General features: G+C 43.4%; 1 protein-coding gene across 1 annotated transcript; it reads right to left on the reverse strand.

Annotated features, from left to right (window-relative positions):
• Nucleotides 1-4,007: 4,007 nt before the first annotated feature.
• Nucleotides 4,008-11,384, reverse strand: LOC108235284 (YTH domain-containing family protein 1). The gene is made up of 6 exons (XM_017415204.3): nucleotides 10,890-11,384; nucleotides 10,164-10,188; nucleotides 8,809-8,888; nucleotides 6,936-8,576; nucleotides 6,749-6,793; nucleotides 4,008-6,497 (listed from the first exon to the last, which is right to left on the reverse strand). The coding sequence occupies exons 1-6, from the start codon at nucleotides 10,914-10,916 to the stop codon at nucleotides 6,471-6,473; spliced, it is 1,845 nt and encodes a 614-aa protein (XP_017270693.1). The 5' UTR covers nucleotides 10,917-11,384; the 3' UTR covers nucleotides 4,008-6,470.
• Nucleotides 11,385-12,516: the final 1,132 nt, after the last annotated feature.

Genomic DNA, 12,516 nt, shown 5'->3' on the forward strand with positions numbered 1-12,516 from the left:
ATGGGAAAGGGGGGAAGGGGGGAGGCTTGGGCCCGGGGCCATGACGTCATTGTGCGCCCATGTAATCCTCTTGCGCTGAAGCCCAATCAGCAGAGACTAGCAATTGTCTAGGATGGGAAGAGAGGGGCGCTCTAATCTGGGAGACAGTGGATCACACAGCCCGCAGGAGAGAAGAGAGAGAGAGAGGGAGGGAGAGGGAGGGAGAGGGAGGGAGAGGGGGAGGGTGGTGGTGGGGGGAGCATCCAGTGCTGGATCTGGTTTGAAATGGGTCAGATTAAAGACACCGAAAGGAACCGAGAGACTCTTGGTGAAGAAAGGACTTTATTGAAGACGCAGAAGCTGGTTTCTCTCTCTCTCTCTCTCTCTCTCTCTCTCTCTCTCTCTCTCTCTCTCTTCGCGCAGACAGAAGAAAATGCAACAAAAAGCAGCCTGAAGAAAGAGCGACTTGGCTTTTCTGAAGATCCACTGTGACATCATGGAAGGAGAGGAAGAAGGAGAAGAAGAAGAAGAAAAAAAATCCAGCCATCTGTAGTGTCAGCTGGATGAGAGGAGAGAGGAGGCATCGCGCGTTTTGTCCGAGGGCGTCGATCGTGGACAAGTCCAGGAACTGCATCCAAGCCAAGTTCAGTGGAACATACAGTGCTCTCTGCGCAGTGGGATGTACGGCTTCACGCGCTTGTGGCGCTCTGCCATCGTTGCTGCTTTTTCTGTTGTCTTTGTGGGGCTTTATTTTGTGTGTGTGTGTTTGGTGGGGGTGGGGTGGTGGAGAGGAGGGGATCGGGCTGCTGTTTGTAATTTGAACGGTTCTGAGAAAGGACGAGGTGAGAGGCTGCGCAGCTCGAGCTGTCATTTCCAGGCGAGGCGGCGGCGGGGATGCGTAAAGACGCACAAGCCACCGGATCAGAGGGCAGACTTGGCTTAAATTTGGCTCTTTTAACGTGATGAGGATGATGATGATGATGGTGGTGGTGGTGGTGATGATAGAGGGGGGTGGGGGTGGGGGTGTCATTATGTTGAGGCTGTGGCGCAGTGATATCAATATTTCTTCGCGCGGAAGCCGCAGAGGCGCAGTTACCGCTGCTTTGCTGTAAATCGGCTTTGAGATTCGAGAATCTAAACGTGTGTTTGCGCGCGTGACTGCGATGCAAATCGGCTTGAGTGAGCGTGTGCTCGCTTGTGAGTGTGTGTGTGCGTGTCCGTGTCCGAGAGCGCGCGCGCGCCCGGAAACGCGTAGCTGTTGAGAAGTCGCAGACGCGCAGTCCGACATGAGAGCCTCTTTTCGGCGGAAGGCGCTGAGGCTTGGAGGTGGGTTTGACTTCTTCCAGGGTTGTCACTCTGCGTGTTCACAGCGGACCTTGATTTAATGTCCATACAATTAAGGCACGCGGTGAATGCCAAGAGAGGAATCTACAGCATCGCGCTCCACTTTTTTTCCCCCTTTTGATCTCTCCAAATTTCCTCAGGCCGCAGGCTGAGGCTGACCCCTTAATCCCACAGAAACAGGCCCTGACTGCCAATCAAAGCAGCAGCACTTTGTTTGTTTGTCTGTCTGTGCTGAGGGGGAAGCAAGAGTAGCCTGCGCGTACAGATGCACCAGTGTGTGTGAGTGTGTGTGTGTATATGTGTGTATGTGTGTGTGTTGCTCGGACTAGACGGACGCAATGCGCAGCTTTCTGTTACAGTGTAATATTGGCTCACTTTTTCGTCCAAATCTAGATTTTTTATTTTTTTTTAAAGAAAATCAAGCGTAGAAATGGGAGCTATTTCGCAAAATAGGGTTAGGCTCTAAACCGGTGTGGTAACATAAATATGACGGGGAAAAAATAAATTAAAAAATGGACTCTCGCCAAAAGTGGTCATCTAGTCTCCAGGCTTAAAACAAAGAGCAACCTATGTGGGAATCACGTCAATAATTGGTTTTATTTTATGCATCTTTAATAGGGGGTTTTATTGTAGGATTTGGTGAAGCTTATCGAAGACGCTTTCCAAGTGTAAAATGTAAAAACCTGTTTATTGGCAGCTGCAACATTTTAAAAACGGGAAAATGACGCCTAATGACAAGACGAAAGAAAAAAATATTTTAATTCAGATCATTTTAATTTATTTACTGCACGTCTGATAATACAAACGCCTGTTCCTATTGGCCATCTTGTGAAAAAAAAAAAAACTATAATTCCAAGGTTTGTGGCAGCTTGTTCTCTTCTCATTTCCTTCTTAAATATTCCTCCAAATGTAAGGTCACTCTTCGAGCCACGTCTTTGGACGCTTTACTCTTAACTATAAGTAGTGTGATGGTTCCATTCCAGCACATCTTCAGTGGATGTCAAAGCTCAGGCCCACAGCAGAAGCTGAAGACACTTGGAGGGATAAACTGACACCAGCTGCAGCCAACACGCGTGATTTACTGCCACCTGGTGGCGACTATCTGACACTACACCCCTGAAACTCCTGGACCGCCATCCTCCACTACAGAAGGCAAATTTGCCTCAAATCTAAATTTTTTACTTCAAAGAAAAAAATCGAACTGATATGTTAAGGCCATCGCTTTATCTTTTTCTGAAATAGCGAATAAAGGGTGAGTATCGTGTTTTAGCTGGCACCGGTGTGTATTACCATTACTAACGTAGACCTAAAAAGAGGAACAAAGCTAAATGTTTTGGTTATTTGGTTGATTTATTGGGTGACTTTCTTGGTAGATAGTGTGTGTGTCAAGAGTCACATGGTGATATTTTGCTGGACTATTTTAGGATTATATCCTGGCACGTATTTATTGCGACGTACAAAAGTCAACGTCACATTCAAAGATGCATTTTATTTATTTTTTGGACCTTTTATTGAAGCTGAAACTCTTTCCAGCTGTAGATTACCGGCGGAGGTATGATATGAAATGCGTTGTGGCCGGTCTATATGTAGGAACAATGTGTCGTGTTGCCTGAACCTCTCTTTGATATTCAGAGAAAGAAAAATCCTGGCATTGTCCTGCGTCAGACAGCTCCTTTACCAAAAATAGCTTCTTTTTTTTTAAATTCCATTTTTCTCAACATGATTAGCTCAACTGTGTTACCTTTCATTTAACTTGACACTGAGGTTCTTCAAATCCCGTCACCATGTTTGAATACCAGTACCCAGTGAGAAACAAGCAATATTTGAATATGTCACCTATCCAGGCTACTCTAGGAGGTAAAAGGGATTAACAGATTGAAGGCTCGTCCGATAGTGAGGATTCCTTATGACAATGACGAAAAACCCTCTCTAGCTTATTTAGCTAGTAATTTATGTAAAAGGTATTGACTGCAGTGAGCTCTGAATCTGTAAAACATGAATCCTGTCTTTAATATTGTTTGACCCTTTTGTCGTTTTACCTGTTCTGTAATTTACTGTGACAAAATAAAGCCTGAGCTGCAATCAGTCTCTACCCATCGTCGTCATTATTTTTCTGCATGATAGTTCTCGGCTATGCTTCGCACTCGTTTCGAGCCAGTTCCAGACATGTTTGTGCCAGAGAACATCCTCGCTCACCTAAAGGTGACTCCCGGAGCGTCAAAAATCTTAAGAGGCGCTAAACAGATTTGTGCTGGAATACAAGAAAGTCCCCTTACTTTATGGGGCTCTTTACTCTGTTTCTGTGACTGCAGTCGGGCCCAAAGAAAACGTCAGCACCATGGAGAGCTCCCACAACCACCATTGTGTCACATTAACCAGGTTTGAACAGTAAAAAAAGTTTCACATTTTCATTTCATCCAACAAAATATTTAGTTTCAAGCTACCAAAAATGACTCTTCTGATAAGTGGATTGGTTCAAACTGCAAACACTAATTTTCATGCATTTCAGTTTAAAGAGGTTCTCAGGAGTGAAAATAATAATTACAAAAAAATGCTCACCAACTCAAAGAAAAGTCACGAGATGAAGACATAGTAATCTTTGAACTGACAGTTTATTAAGGCTTGATTTCTTCTATAAAGAAAAACCAAGATAGATCCTTTGAACAAGGTGAGTCCACTACAGCTGTGGCCTTTTTTTTTTTTTTTTTTTTAGAGATAATCAGAGTTTAGTATTTCGTGTAATGGATCCTTTAGCAGTGTTGACTCTCGAGGCTGACCCGACATCACCCTCGACTTAAAACATCTTACAATTGTTACCCAATGTGCACATTTGCCTTACACCATAATCACAACCAGTTCATGCTTCCTGAGGCAAAATATAACAAAAAAAAAAAAAAAAAGAAAATTAATAAAAAGACTGTGGCTGCGACACAGTCCTCAGTGTGACATCCTTTAGCTTCTCACCTCCTTCTGACTCTTACAGCACGTGTAGTTGTGTTGAGGATGAACATCTCCGTACGGACATGTCCACCGTATTGCTTGGATCAGCCTAGCTATTGGTCAGCGCAGGAAAAAGAAAAAGAAAAAAAAAGATGCTGAACAGAAGTCATTACAAGGCGTTCACTGGCCAGGTAAGAACACAACGCAGCCTCGCAGATTTACCTTCCCTCCCCCCTCCAAGTGGACTGCGTATGCCGTTTCACGGTTAGGAGAGAAACGTTTAAACCGGGGAAAAGATAAACCCAATAACAGTGGATCGAATACACATCGCCGAAGCTGAAAACACAAACATCCAGTCTGGTTTTAAGACGACGTAATTTGCCGTTTCCTCGCAGAAACCTTCAAAACCAGGGGAATCTGAAAACTGAGTCTAGCTTATATGGAGGCTACATCAGATTCAAAACTTACACCGCTACACAAACCGAGATCTCTTAAAATGAAGAGAGAGAAAAAAAAGCAGCCTTGTTTGTGAGCAATATTTCTTTCTGTGTCGAGAGTAACCCTGCAAGCCACAATATATCGAGGTAACAATCACAAAGTAATTAAGGGGAGAGAGCCTACTTATCGCAAACGCTGCATTTGGGCTTTGAAGCTGCCGAATGAGCAGCGCAAACACAGGGACACCCCGCTATTTGTTTTTTAATCTGCTAAACAGCACCGTGACCTTAAAAAGGCAAAAAAACTACTGGAGGACGCTGCATTAGCTTGCCATGCATGGGCTCGTACGTCTCTTTTAACACTTCCAATTTGTTTTTTCATATATAAGGACTTGCTGCATCGTAATTAATATTTCAAAGCTAGAACAAACTATAGTTAAAAACAACCAAAAAACACACAGAAACCATATTTCATTCTTATTTTTTCTTACTCGATAGTAAATCAGTTACATTAATTTTTAGGTTATACATTTTTTTTTAGGCTTTCTCCATGAATATATAGACTCCTACGTTAAAGCTTAGCATTACAAATTCAAGGAAAAAAAACAAACAAACAAACAAGAAGAAAGGATTAAGACAGAATGACGGTGAATGGACAAACATGTGAACCCTTACCCAGTTTGTGAAAAATAAAATAATAATAGCAACAATTCAATCAACTTAGCTGTTACATCATTACATAGTTCTAATAAAGATGGTTAAGATGGTGGACGCGACAATTCTCTCAGACTGGGTTGTGTACATAAGCAGAATCTCCTGCTGAAACATCCAAAAAGACCCTTTTCAGGACAAAAACACCAAAACAAAGCAAGTATGATGGGTTTGAGAGGCGGGATTCAGTACAATTTATTTGATTTAAATGGCGAGAGTTCTGGTTGCGGAGGACGCGTCCGTCCTTTCTTTCCCAGAAGCTTCAGCGCTTCCTCCTCTGAAATGTTTCAAGTCCCGTGTGACTTCACACTATCCCTGATTTCTCCAGCAGTGTCACTGTTTGAACAGTTCTTTAGAAGAGTCACTGATAATAATAATAATTATTATAATTAAAAAAAAAAAAGAATAAGGCTCCAGAAGAAAGGTTTTGGAACTGAAAACTGTCAGTAGTAAGCCAGAAAATAGAGATTTTTGTTGATTTGAATGAAAAATAGATAAACCGTTGAAGTTTTACTATCCCAGTTCCAAGTCTGACGTTGCCTTTAGGATCCTCCAACCCTGTTGGCACAGTTAACAGATCAAGCATGGCAATGTTGCCCCCAAATGGCAAATAGGTGCATGACACATCTGTGTTCCTGATTGTACTGAAATATAAAGTGGCAGATTTTTCTTTTTTGTTTCCTTTTTCTTCACGATGCAGTCAAACCCTGATTCAATTGAAAGAGGAGTGGGGGGGCAAGAGAGAAAACCCGTCAGGTGAGAGAAGAGTACATGATGGAACAGGAAGAAAAATATGTTTTTTGAAAAAAAAAAAAAAAAACTAAATAGAGTGGTGGCTGCTAGGTAATACATTTAATCAGCTTGTTATCGCTGCACAAGAATCGGTGGCAGATGTGGAGAAAAAAAAAAAAGCAGAAGTCTCGACTATGGTGGAAATTTACCAGGATTAAATTAAAAAAAAGGGAGAGGAAAAAGAAAAAGGGCTTGGTTGCTTTTTCGTATTCTTCTGTCTTTAAATTGAGTCCTAGTGTAAATCATCAAGCCAAGAATAAAAGTCTTCTATTGTTTATTCCTGTTTTGGCGCTCCTGTTTGGGAAAACAAGAAAAAAAAAAAGAATTACCTTAGGTGTGTAATTGTCACCACATTGGAGTGCAGGATTCTTATTTCTGCACGTATTCAGGTCAAGGTATTAAAAACAGGGATCAAAAACTGGATAAGGTGGTTTGTTTTTCACCTATTTAAGCAATGCTGTCAAACGAAATGTTGCTAAAAGTTAAAAGATTCTTTGAAATGTCAAAAGGCTATTAGGGTGAGAAAAAAAAAGGCGATTCTTTACCTGATCCAACCGAGAGCGGTTCTGTATCTGAGCGGGTTCAAAGGTCTGTCAGAAGAAACAAATAAAGGCAAAACAGAACCAAAAACCATTAGTCTCTCCAAACCAGACACAAGCAAACAGTGAAACGGTAGCATTAAAACCCTGTTCTTATTTATCTGAAGCCACACGGCTAGATTACCAAACCCACCTTGCGCACCTCCTCCTCTTCTTCCTGCCTCTTCTCATAATGGGAGAAGTCATCGAAGATCGAGGTGGTGTGTTTGTAGGTGGCGATGATCTTGAGCACCTGTTTGGCCTTCTCCAGAGGAACCTCCTGCGTGTCACGGGAGTTGGTCACCGGCTTGTTGTCATTGTTTTCCAGGCGAATGTGACGCAGCTGGCTGTTAGGCACGTCCTTAACAAACAACCAGTCCACGTCAAACTTGCCCTTCCACTTGTCCTGTGCCCAAACACCAGCGCTGGTCCCATAGTCCACTGGTGAGCGCATTTCTGCCACGCCGCAGAAATGACCACTGCCGTTGACGCTGAAGAGCAGGTACACCGGACCTTTCCCGTTCATGGCCCGGAAGGCTGAGTCCAGCCGCTTGTTGCCGTGCTCCGTGCTGCACCAGATGGAATACTTGATGGAGCGATGAATATCATCCTCAGAGTAGCTCTTAATGATGAAAACACGGCCATTCTTCAGGTTCCAGTCAAAGTCCTTGGGATTGTAACTATGGGAGGCACGCAGCTTTTCCAGCACCGGGTGGGACTCTCCACCAGACCCCTGACCAGCGGATGTTTGAGGACCGTTGTTCCCAACACCAACCACTCCCATCATACCACTTCCGTCTTGGCCAGGGCCACCCTGCCCGTAACCCTGGTTCCGGTTGCGTGGCGCAACCCAACGGGTCTGGGGTTGAGGTGGCTGGGTGTGGTTTTGGTAGGGTTGAGGTGGTGGCTGATGGTGCTGGTGGTGGTGGTGAGGGGGCTGGGGCTGTAAGGCCATAGGTTGCATCTGGGGTTGCACTAAAGACTGGGGAGGAGGAGGCTGCATGGGTCCTTGAGGTGGCATGGCATGAGGCAGGCCAAGAGGCTGCTGCTGCTGCAGTGGGGCTGTAGCTACCTTAGTCACTGGGCCCTTGTCCCAGGTCCCAATGTTCATGTTGTGTTTGATGGGTGGTGGGGGAAGAGCTCCCCCTGGATTGGGCATCCCTGGCTTCACCTTAGCTTTCAGCTGCTGTGGTTTGGCAGGTTTGCTAGCAATGGCTGCCCAAGAGGTGGGCTTAGGTGGAGGCATTCCAATCGGTGTGGCGCCATTTCCTGTGGCTGCCACCGCAGATCCGCCAATCACAGACCCCACAGCTTTGACTCCTGACCCCTGACCAGGGACATCCGCTCCAATCTTCAAGCCAACCATACCCTGTTCCAGGCTGTTCATGCCAGGGGCTTTGTTCAGGGTGTCGTTGTGAAAGCCCGTCTGACCATCAGGCACCAGAGTGCCCCCCAGGGAGCTGGGAGGATAACTATAGCTGCCGCCATAGGCTGAACTTTGAGTCTGCTGGCCCTGGGAGCCACTCGTCCCCCAAGCAGAGAAGGCAGGGTTTTCAGGAAAAAAGTTAAACCTGTGAGGGTAGATACTGCTTCCCAGTCCCCCTGGCTGGCCAAACACTGTGTCCGGCATGAAATGGTGATCTCCGTTACTCAAAGGTCCGTAGGGCGTGAGGTATGGAATAGGCGGGTCTCCACCTGTGGACCAGGGGGCCTCGCTTAGCGGGTACGGAAATCCAATGGAGGGAGCATAGTAGCTTGACAGGTAGGGATCGGTGATGGACTGGTAGCTGTTGTTCTGAAAACACATGGAAACAAAAGTAGGTGCTTTAGATGTTTGATTTAAGAGTAATTCAGACAAATAAACTCTTCTCGTTTGCTATTAATTAAATAAAAATAATGTTTTAGATGAAGCTGGAAAAGTAGAACACAGTTAACTAAAAAGGTAACTGTGGACACATTTGTCATACTGTGATATTTGATTTCAAAAAATGATTACAAAAATGACAGGTAAGTTGAGTACACCTTACCTGAGTTGATTGACCAGTGAGGTATGGCTCAAAGTCATTGTCATGGACAGTCTCCTTCTGATGCAGTGAACCATTTTGCACTAAAAGATAGAAAAGTACATTTAGGTTTGAAGTACATTAAGTTTTATTATATATTTCAAAAACAGCAACAACTGTTTTAGATATAAAGTAGCCCCCTTGTTTCTAATAATACACTTAGCACATAAAATAACCACTTAAATTAAACTTTAGTATTTGTACTCTGTACACGTATAAGAATACACACTGATCCAAAATTATAACCTAGTACACCGCTAGTAACTCAAAAATTTGTTTATTAGCTCTGTCCAATATTTTAGCAAACGCTTTTCTAAAAACATGCAAAAAAAATCAAAAAAGGTGGATCTGGTAAGCAATGCTAAACATTTCTGACTGTGAGGAATGACTCAAAAGCCGCCCGTCACGAGACCTCCTCCTACATCTACAAGATCAGAGATGATAAGAAATCTTTTTCTGTAACTTGGGCAACGACAAGATGAAAACATCATCCAAATGAGGATATTCTGGTTAGAAAAACTCAGTGTGTGCAAGCAGAATAGGTGGCTCTCAATCTTAGTAGTTCTTGTTTTCCTTGGAATAACCAGAAGCTGTGGTTTGCTTCAGTAAAATGCAGCTACAATAAAATTCCCCTGGTGACAGGATTCAGTTGAATACAACAACCTGATGGAAGAAATGGACAAAGAGTGTGTGTGTATGGCATTTGAACTAGAATCAAAGTAAACCAGAACTTGTTCCTGGAACTAAAACTCTAAATACATAAATAAATAAATAAAATAAACCTTTGAGTGAGCCACAATCAAAAGAAAAAGGGGCAGAGTAACACACCACTTTCACTTTTAGCAGTGTCATACGATCTTCATTTCCTTATCTACAATATTTAGCTCGGAACAAACATCAACAAATCTCAGCAGCCATGGGAAGCTGTCAGATTACTTCAGGTGCATCTGTTAACGCACATATATATATCTGAAAGAAAAAGGAACACGCGGCTGACCGATCCTGATGTGCAGCATAAAAATACATAACGCTGCTTCATAAAAGTAAAGCCACATTTGTGAAATTCCCCTCTCCTTCAAAAGAGACAGTGAAAGTTCAATAAGTCTCGGGTGAAACAGCAGATCTGAGTGCTGTCCTTTTGAAATGAAACTTTTCCCTTTTCCAAGAAAAAAATAAAAATGGCCCTTTAATTTGATCTTCCTCACAGTGCACCAAACTAAACCATACTATAATATTAACTTCACAACATGTCAGGGTGGAAATATGTAATGCTGGTACATGTCTAAAACTGACCCGAAGATCTGTGCTTCATCACTCACCTTTAGACGCTTGTCCCTTCGATCTCTGCGTCCAGATTAGAGAAAGAGAACAAGATAAAGTTAATTTCTCAGATTTCAAACACAGACAGGGAATAAGTGATCATAATAGATCATAATCGTTCAATGCCAAAAAAAATGTACATAACAGAAAAGCAACAAAAAAAAACATGTCTCAATCTCTTGGCTGTGCTAAAAAATATGATTTAAGTGTTATTGGCAGTAATTTAATATAATATACACCACAATGTAGAGCCCAATGGCTACTTAAACGCCAGTAATCTAACCGCAGCAAATCCCTACGTTTTGCCCCAAAAGATGCACTTATTTCATTCAACATATGCAGCAAAACACCCAGCTAAAAGTTAATTCTTAATAAGTTGCCCCGAGCCACCATGTAAATCTGTTTACGTTAACTAGCTCTGAAGATTCACACATCCAGCCACAGGGTTTGTTTCCTTTTATTTATTTATTTTTTTCCCCAGCTACGCGGATTACAAAAAGCGCATTTTCTGCAACAGATGCGTTTGACAACGTGCTACGCGTTGATGAATCGGTGTCACCTCCCGTGAAAAAGCTCGTGGAAAAGCCTTCACCGATTTCACGGAATGCACCCCAACTCGCTGCTAGCTACATGCCAGCGCTAGTGGCTAGCTAGCACTTCCGAGGAATAGCCGTAGCCCAATAAATCGTTAGCGGGTTACTGGCGAGGCACGTCGTCCTTCATACCTGAGGGTCAATGCTTGTGGTAGACATAATTCATTAAGCAAGTCCCCTGGATTCTCACGGAGCTCGAGCTTGTGTCCGAATTTGAACCCCCGTGATTTGAAAGCAGGTTCACGGCTCAGTTGGAGTTAGCTGCGTGGCTAACAGTGCCGCTTAGCGCGAGGCTAGCAGTTGTAGCGCAGGCTCAGCTGAGTATTTTATCCCAACTTCCACAGTTCGAGTCAGCCGCCTCGGTTACCGAGTCCCAAAGCTTTCAAGTCCGAGCTCAGTTTCTTAAGCTAAGGACGAGTGTCGCCGAGTAACACCCTGTGGGGTCTTGGATATATCTGTCTTCGTCCGTCTTTCACTCAGTCTTTTCTTTTTTTTTTTTTTTTATTCCACAGAGAGAGCGCTCCTCAGTTACGTTAAAGCCCCGTACACTTCCCCAATGGCTGCTCCATCCGGGCTCTGAGCCGCCGCTGTAATTCACCCAGTTCCCCGCGGGGTGGCAAAAAAAAAACTTTTAGCGTCCTCCTCATTAGGAGAAGTGACTCGTAAATCCTGTTATTTACGGTAAACAAGTTTACAGCAGCCGCCTATATGCAAGTACGGTGGCCCCGAGGGTCAAAACACGACCGTGTAAACAGGACTAAACGCGTAACAACAAAGCCCGGAGAGAAGACAGTATATTATGAATACATTAAAGAAAATAATAGGCTACATCTAAGAATAAAATAGTCAAATTTAAACGGCACCAACTTTCGTTTTGTAATAATTTTAACTAAGACAAAATTTATGCATTTTGATGTTGAACTGTTGCCTGTAAGAAATGAAAAGAAAGCTGGCTTATTGTGGTCACCATGGTAACCACACACCTGCAGCCAGCACTGCAGAGGCAGGCAGAAGTGCGGACTGAAAGGCGAGCCTCAAAAACATGCTGTGCAAAAAAACAAACAAAAAAAACCAAGCTGGAAATGTACAATTCTTAAACCGTAAAACTCTGATGACCACACATGTGAATTGTTAAAATTCTACAGTGTATTATAGGTGATATGACAAGTTAAAAAAAACAACCTTAATTTTCAGTTTTGAGGAGAATATTTTGAGCTAAAGTATACTGTAATTTAAGTCTATGGAAGCCTGGTTGTGCACTCTCTATGTCCTGAGGGGTTTGAGAGAAAACCATACATCCTACAGCAGCAAGAGACACACTGGGCGAAAGAGGACAGAAATGCTTGCATTTTGATATATAAGTTGTATACGTAGCAGAAAGAGCCGTGGGAGCAAGAAGAGGTTGTTTTTTTTAAGGGTTTGGACATTTTTAGACATTTATTTGACATCGTCAGCTGTGAGCTGGACATTCTGTGGAAACATCTCCAGAAATTGTTGCAATTTTTTATTTACATGTTTTTATTATTTATTTATTTATTTACCTCTCCCTGGGCTGCCACCTTATCGTGGTGGAGGGGTTTGAGTGTCCCAGTGATCCTAGGAGCTATGCTGTCAGGGGCTTCATGCCCCTAGTAGGGTCACCCAAGGCAGACAGGTCCTAGGTGAGGGGGCAGACGAAGTGCAGCCCAAAGACCCCTTATGATGAACATAAATATTGGACACAGTGTTCCCTCGCCCGGACGCGGGTCACCGGGGCCCC

Source organism: Kryptolebias marmoratus, linkage group LG8 (assembly GCF_001649575.2).
Source record: "Kryptolebias marmoratus isolate JLee-2015 linkage group LG8, ASM164957v2, whole genome shotgun sequence".
NCBI lineage: Eukaryota > Metazoa > Chordata > Actinopteri > Cyprinodontiformes > Rivulidae > Kryptolebias > Kryptolebias marmoratus.

Excerpts from the sequence above, each read along its gene's own strand:
- LOC108235284 (XM_017415204.3), bottom strand. The coding sequence starts at position 10,916 with ATGTCTACCACAAGCATTGACCCTCAG. Across the intron at positions 10,189-10,889 it reads CCACAAGCATTGACCCTCAG|AGATCGAAGGGACAAGCGTC; the intron begins GTATGAAGGACG and ends ATCTGGACGCAG. Across the intron at positions 8,889-10,163 it reads GAAGGGACAAGCGTCTAAAG|TGCAAAATGGTTCACTGCAT; the intron begins GTGAGTGATGAA and ends TCTATCTTTTAG.